Below are 7500 nucleotides of genomic sequence, written 5' to 3'. Positions count from 1 at the left end.
GGACAGATTCAAGTAGGAGAACAAAAATGAGAAGAAGAATGAATCAATCAATCGATAAGCCGGGGCTTCTCCACGAACAAATAAAGTAACGACGAATTTCTACAGACATGCGGCAGGTTAATGACCACATTTGCAGACATAACATTCACGACCATTACCTTGCGCAGCAATAAGTAACGTCAATTACTTTGCGTAATTCGAATGGCACCTTGCTAGTTATACTATTATTGCAACCGTCTTCATCGTTCTGTCCAAAAGTTCAGTCCATTCCTGTATCTTGCTATCGCCTATACCTGCGTTGCTGCTGCCCACATCCTTTCATTGGATGCTCTTTCCAGGAACTGATTCGCTCTGCAAAATAACCTTTCTTTCATAAAAAAAAATCCGAAACACAAATGAAGCCAGGAAAGATGCACCATTAAAGGACAATAAGATAGAACATGGCCGTACACGTTGCCATTATACAGGCAGGCAGGCGTCGCCAGAAGGATTAAGACAAACATTTACAGCAGTACCCAAGGTGAGCCTCGCAAATGGTACATAATATACATCCATCCAAGTTAAAGTATGAGACGATTCCATATAACACCCCATAGTATGATCAAATCATCTGGAATCATTGTGCAGTGCATGCAGTGGACAAGTACTATTCATACACACAAAAACACTAACTTATGCGAATAGTTCAGTTATCAATCATGCTTATCTTCGACCCTCAAAACGCAATCCACCCCTCGCGGCCCATCCGTAATGGAGGGACGGGGAAAATATTAGATCGCAATGTATATAGCGTGCTTCAGCGTAAATAATTTATGAAATCAGTACTCTCGCTGGTGATAAGCAAGCAGAGGCAGAGGGGTTTTAGTGTTTGCGCCGTTGGTTTGGGTTTGGATTGATTTTGGCATTGGCTTCAACAAAGTGATACCGGAAGTGAAATTATCAACGAAATCTTTCTGCACATTAAGAATGCACAGTTCTGTTGGCTTTTGGGTGCAGTAATGGTACACGCGAGAGGAGCAGCATCTATAAAGGAAACTGAATGTATTAGGAAAGATATGTTCGAGAGAGTTGAAGGCGTAGAGGGCGTACAATATACACCAAAAACGACCGCCGGTCTGTGACGGTGTTGTAAAATATCGGATATGAATAAATCATACTAATGAGAAAACCACTGAGAGAAACAATAAACATTCTCTGCTGCTGTGAATTTTTAAGGTAGAAAGAAATTGACCAACTGTGGCATATGGAATGAACTAAAATTTATTATTGTTACTAGGTGCTTATTTACTTCATTCTTCAGTTTAATTGTTTTGAAAACAATGTCTATTTCGGAATTAATATCAATATTTTCGCTCTATTCTGTCCTTCTGGAATGCCTAAAAGGTCTGAAAGAATCGAAACGTGATGCTGATCCGATCTTATCGGCGAAATTCAACTTGGTAGCCAATTTGTGCAAAGATAGTAGAATAGAGATAAGGAAGGAGCTTCTCTGATGTAGGGTACATGATATTGAATGCTTACAGCGACAGTGTAAAAATGATTTATCTTCAAACAAGCAGAATGCACAGAATAAGAATCAACTAGTTCGCAAACAGCTGTCTCAAAGAACTCGATCGAATTGTTTCGCTTTCAGCAGATGTGCGATCATGGAAAGTCCAGCAAATGTTTGCCTTGTTTGTAAAACAATAACAATTCTCTCCTCAAGTTGCTTCTCCGTGACTAATCCTCGACGTGTTTGCGCTGTTGAAATTCCGCGCTTTTTGCTAAAGAGAGAAAAAAAGGCAAACGAGGTTCATTTTTGTCCAGATCCGATTCGATTGTTGTTATTGACGCATTACTGTGACGCCCTCCAGGCAACATATCTTACCGGTTTTTCTCGGATCAACTCCGGATCGAGGCAGATCTTTACCGGATCGAAAACTGGCTTCGCTCGTGCTCTCTATAGCCGTAAAGCGCCAAGCTCCATCTCCATCGTTTGCAATAAAAATCCACTCCCGCGGAGGAGAATCTTACAAGAAAAAGCCTTCAAATGGGACAGCTTTTTACCATAATCTGGGATGAGCTCGACATGGGAGGGGGGTGACAAATCATTGTGATTGATTCGCATAATGCTGGCACGCGTTTGGAGATCCTCGCGCGAGTTAACTTTACGGATTGGGATTAAACATTAAACGTTTTATTTCTGTAGAATAGTTTTAGGGATGTTGGAGAAGGTAGAGAGATGGAATGGAAGGAAGAGGAAGGATAGATAGAATCTCTCTGTATTTGTCACAGGTATACGTTATCGGTTGTTGTAGGTAAGGACGATGTCGGTTTGCCGGGGACACTGCCACTAGGTACATAATTACAGGAATCCCTGATTGGCGGCAAACGTCCGATGTGGATGCGAAACGGCTGGTCGAATGTAGTTTAAGGATGATCAGGTAGACGTCCGTTAACTCGTGCGTGACGATAACGATTGCCTTTCAAATTCACCGTTAGAGAGCGCATAATGAACCATTGGAGCCCGACTTCAAATGCCCATTGGCAGACCAATTAGACCGATGGTAAATGATCATAGCTCACCCACCATTAAGTGCGCATCACCATTTGAATGAATCACTCGCGATCACGGTGCTCTGCGATCCGGAAGGTAACGCGCGTGAGACAGTCTCCGCGATGCCACGTTAATGTGATCGTTACACGCAACAGTAAATGTCGCCAACGGTAGAGTTCAGAAATTAACATCAACAATGTGAGCTGCTCGATCGCTCGCCTGCTCGCTTGTGCTAATTGCGATCAATTACTCGCTGGAGCTCGAGAAAGAACGAAAACAACGACAACGCCACATGGTACTGTTCCGTTGGCGTCTCTTTTACCAACGCACGCATCGTGCATCTCGAATCACTCCACGCGCTCGCGCTTCTTCATCGCGCTCGCGATCGTTTCTCGAATCCCTAAGCAGCAAGATCAAGCATCCAGCACCCCCTTTGTACTGGATTGTCACCCCCAACGATGGGCGATCACGCAAGCTCACCTTGCTCCCTCACACTAACCACTTGCGCGATCGATCGCGATCACTTCCGTGCCGTTAAATCAACCACCGGGGGGCGCGTATGTGTCTGTCTGGGCAGCGAGCTCTCCAGCGAGGAGGCGCAATTGACGCATCTCCACAGCCAATATGGCGAGATGGGTTGGAGGGCATCTTACCACCGCGATAAGGGGTGGGTAGAGAGTGGCCAACCGGCCACATACGTGACCTAGCGGCGTTGGTATGTGTGCCTGGAACTTGTTTACCGCACCCGGCAGCGGATAATATTTGTTTGGACAAACAGTACCCGTGAGTGAGCGATCGACGATCGGATGGATCGTCAGTTTAACGGCAGCAAACGATCCGAACGGATGCACGCGCGCCCTTTCTGATCGGACGGACGGACAGTCAGTTTCGGAACATCTTGTCGATGGAATACCGTTGGCCTCTGCCTGCGTGTAGCCATCGAAGCCATTGACGCGAAGATCAGATCGTACTGAGTTCCCGTTGTTGTGTCCGCCATTGTTAGAAAGATGTTGTGGTTCCCTGGTGCCATCCTTGTATCACTGCTGTTATCTACTACAAGCTTCCATGCCCTCGAGCTGACCGATCGATCGGTCGATCGGTATGAGTTGGATCCACAGTTGACGGAGCAGTTGAATCGTTTCGCTAGCGCCACGAATCTGGAGGAATCCCTCAACTATGGCCAGATGGTGGTGGAGAAATCGAAACGTGCCGAAGGTGCGATCACCGGTGGACGGAACAGAAAGATCAACCGTGGTGGCGTAGCCTACGCACAGCTCATCGATGGATACCCAACTCCGGACACCGAGCGTCAGGATCGCGTCGCAGGAACCGTTCTCCGTGCTTCATCATACTTCGTGAACCGGTTCTGCGTACCATCGGCCATTCCTTCGTACGAGTGTGGCCTCTTCCTGTCCCGGATAGCACTTCCGGAGAGTTCTCCCCTGTACGCACGGTGCAGATCGACGATCGAGGCAAAGGAACACAACGATCAGTACCGTCGATTACTACCAGCCGTGTACGACGATGGAATCTACACGTTCCGACGCAGTGTAACCGGCCAAGAGTTACCATCGGCGAGGTTTGTGTCCAGCAAGTTTCACACCCGGGCTGGTGGCGATGGCCAGTCCGACTTGGGACACCATACGGCGGCACTCGTTCAGTGGTCACAGTTCATCGAACACGATCTTGCCAAAACGACCGTCCAGACGATGCACGACGGTGCGGACATTGAGTGTTGCACCGGGGAGCATGGCCCCCTGTTACCGCGCTATCGCCATCCGGCCGCCTGTGCACCGATTCCCGTGCCGGTCGATGATCCCTTCTACCGGGAACATCGTGCCACGTGCCTGAACTACGTTCGCAGTGGCCGCTCGCTCGGTGACTCTTGCCATCTCGGACCGGCCAACCAGTTAAACGCAGCCACCGCTCATCTCGATCTTTCGCAGCTGTACGGCAGTACGGTGAACGAATCGACGATCCAGCGGACACACCAAGGAGGGCGTCTTCGTGCGCAACAGTACGATTCACTGGACTATCTACCGGATGGTCTGGATGCCAACCTTTGCGTCACCGATGAACAACTGGAAACGATCTGCTACTCATCCGGTGACAGTCGGGTTAACGTGAATCCCTACGTTACACTTCTGCACACACTGTTCCTGCGATCGCACAACCGACTGGCCAAGCATCTTGCCCTTGTGGCACCCCGTTGGACCGATGAGCAACTGTTCAACGTGGCACGGTTCGTGAATACCCGCGTTTACCGGAAGATTGTGCGTGATTGGCTAACAACCATCACCGGACAACCGTCGGTTGGTACTCGATCGACCTCGATCGATCAGGATGCTCCTGGGGAGACTGTGCAGCAAGTGAGCAACGAGTTTGCCTCGGCCGCCATACGGTTCTATCACACCATGATGCCCGCTACCGTCGGGAGTGTACCACTGCAGACACTCTTCTATCGGCCAAAGGATCTCCGGAAGCGAGATTACTTCCGCCAGTTGGTCGACTCGGTTCTGCACCAGCCGGCGATGGCCCTCGATACGGCTTATGTGGACGATGTGGCCCATCTACTGTTCGGTGCCACACGCCAGATTGGGCTCGATGTACTAGCCCTGGATATACAGCGTGGCCGGGATCATGGCCTCGCCCGGTATGTCGATTACTATGCGCTGTGTAACGGTGTTCGTATCGATGACTGGAACCAACTCGCTGGAGTAGTGCGACCGGAAGATCTGGCAATCCTACGCTCGACGTATGCTCGCGTCCAGGATGTGGATCTGATCGTTGGAGGTGTTGCGGAGCAACCGGCGAAGGCTACTGTGGGTGGTGCCATTGTAGGTCCAACGTTTGCGTGTTTGATACGCGAACAAATCGAACGATCACTGGCCGGGGAGAAAGGTCAACCCGGGGCTGAGATTAACGTGCTAGTCGATGGCCTGCTGAAGGATTATGGGGCGGCAAGGTTCATGTGTGATACGGCACAGGTCGATCGAGTGCAGCGCGATATCTTCCGGCTACCGTCACCGGTCGATAACCCATCGCTCGATTGCGCACAGTTGCCCTCGCTCAATCTTACGCGGCTCGTGCAAGCCTTGGATGCAGTGGCCGGAGGGTGGCCGCAAGTTCGTCGCATGAAAGGTCAAGTTGCAAGTTAAAACAAAAACCTGTACTACCACTTCCGCGAGCAGGCAGGCCGGGGTGTGCTGCAATGCGGAGAGAGATAAGTTTCTAGTGAGCCGCGGCATCGTCGTCGGTTAATACGCCTTGCTGATAGGGGTGGCTAAGCGCAATGGGTGGCAATGAGGACAAATGCTTCAAGATCTGGTGGTCCCCAGAAAGTGTGTCAGCAAAGAAGCAACGGCATCAAGTGGCGTTATCATCGCGCCAACGTGGATGTGATGGTTTTGGTTTGAAAACACGTGGAGATTGAAAGTGAACGGCAATGGGAGAGTTCATTTGGTGCCGTTTGCAGGCATGGCATGGCATTAGATTAACTTATTAGCGATAAGATATGCTCAGTAAACAATTTTAAATAAATATACAAATTCTTAAGGTCTGTGGAGTGTGTATTTGTTTCCGAATCTATGTGACGATCGGTTGGAGATGGTTTGAAAAATCCCCTTTTGTTATCCCGTGTATAGCAATCCATCAGCTGGAGTACAGTCTGATAAGAGCATCTGGAGCTGTTGGGTATTACTCGCGTATTCGCAACCACAATGCTGACGTCACCAATGATCTTAGTTTCAACTTCGATTGGTGAGGGTCGTAACATAGAGATAAGAACTGCCGTAGACAATCGGGCAGAGCGCAAGCTCTACAAGGACAGTTTGTCCTGCAATTTACCCCTCAATTAAAGGCTAAACACATTTTGTATCAGATCAGAACGTTAGATCAGAGTTTTTGGCATGAAATTTGTATCTGTGTGGCCACGTACTCATGGGGACATATTTAAGACTGAAAAGGATTTACATGAACTCTTGGAGAGATGGCTCACATTTATTGAATACAAAGGAGTAGGCCACGTCTTCTCAAGTCAGGATCAACCTCAATTTGAGTTGAAACTGGTCAAAGTAGCCTTCAACGAGAATACCACCATTTTGATGACGTCACTTGCGCTTGAATAAAACCACAATTTATAGAATTAACACACTCGCCGAGTGATTTCCAAGTATCTTTTCGGAAATTTGCTAACTATTTCAGTCGGTCGAACCTGATAGGATTCAGTTCTGTTCCAAATGCGGCATAAAAAAATAATCTTGTCTTGTACTTGGTAACGCCATGATGGATGAACATAACCAAACAATCCGTTTGTATTTACCAGAACCGTTTTCAATTTTGCATTTGAATTCAGTTTGTATTATGATGCTTCTGATGGCTATATCATTATGCTAGATTATGCTCCCGCTGTATGTGTCTTATTTTATGATTTTCTTGTTCAGTTTAAAAAAAATTACAAATTTTAACGTCATCGTTTCAATAAATCAATCTCACATCATATGCTGACTGTTAACCAATTAAAACAAATCTTTATTACTTAGCGCAGCTAGGTTCAAAACACAAAGAAGCCCACTTAGCTCACCGGCTCACGTGACCTTACCACTCCTCCTGACCTTCGTCACCCCAGCCATCCTCGGTGGCCTCCAGCATCTCGTCCAGCTTGATCTCCAACCTGCTGCTACTAACCAGTGGCACTTCTTCCTCTTCTTCTGCTTCTGCTTCCTTTTTCGCTCCTTGGCGCGTCACCGGCAGGGCCTTCTTTTCCTCTTTGACTAAATTGGTTTCCGCTTCCGGTGGCTCCTCATCGATGAGCAGCACATTTGCCCGCTGGATGACGGGTTCCATGTCCTTAAAGAAATCAAACTCTGCGCTCTGTTCCGATTTCTTCGTTGGCTGCGCTCGAATGTCTAACCGTTCGATACTTCCAGCAAGCGGAGCGGCCAGTTTCGCCAGCGCTGGTGCAG

The 7500-nt window shown here is 48.2% G+C and overlaps 2 protein-coding genes across 2 annotated transcripts in view; one reads left to right on the top strand and one right to left on the bottom strand.

Moving 5' to 3' along the window:
- Positions 1–3338: 3338 nt before the first annotated feature.
- LOC126570417 (peroxidase) lies at positions 3339–6107 on the top strand. The gene has a single exon (XM_050228156.1). The coding sequence runs from the start codon at positions 3544–3546 to the stop codon at positions 5692–5694; it is 2151 nt and encodes a 716-aa protein (XP_050084113.1). The 5' UTR covers positions 3339–3543; the 3' UTR covers positions 5695–6107.
- A 929-nt stretch (positions 6108–7036) lies between these two features.
- Positions 7037–7500, bottom strand: part of LOC126570800 (protein-associating with the carboxyl-terminal domain of ezrin) — a 2366-nt gene continuing 1902 nt past the window's right edge. The window contains exon 2 of the mRNA XM_050228798.1: positions 7037–7500. This exon is cut by the window's right edge and continues 523 nt beyond it. Coding sequence (XP_050084755.1) covers positions 7133–7500 — 368 coding nt within the window. The 3' untranslated portion in view covers positions 7037–7132.

Source organism: Anopheles aquasalis, chromosome 2 (genome assembly GCF_943734665.1).
Source record: "Anopheles aquasalis chromosome 2, idAnoAquaMG_Q_19, whole genome shotgun sequence".
Taxonomy (NCBI): domain Eukaryota; kingdom Metazoa; phylum Arthropoda; class Insecta; order Diptera; family Culicidae; genus Anopheles; species Anopheles aquasalis.
This window is presented reverse-complemented; position numbering and strand designations above follow the sequence as displayed.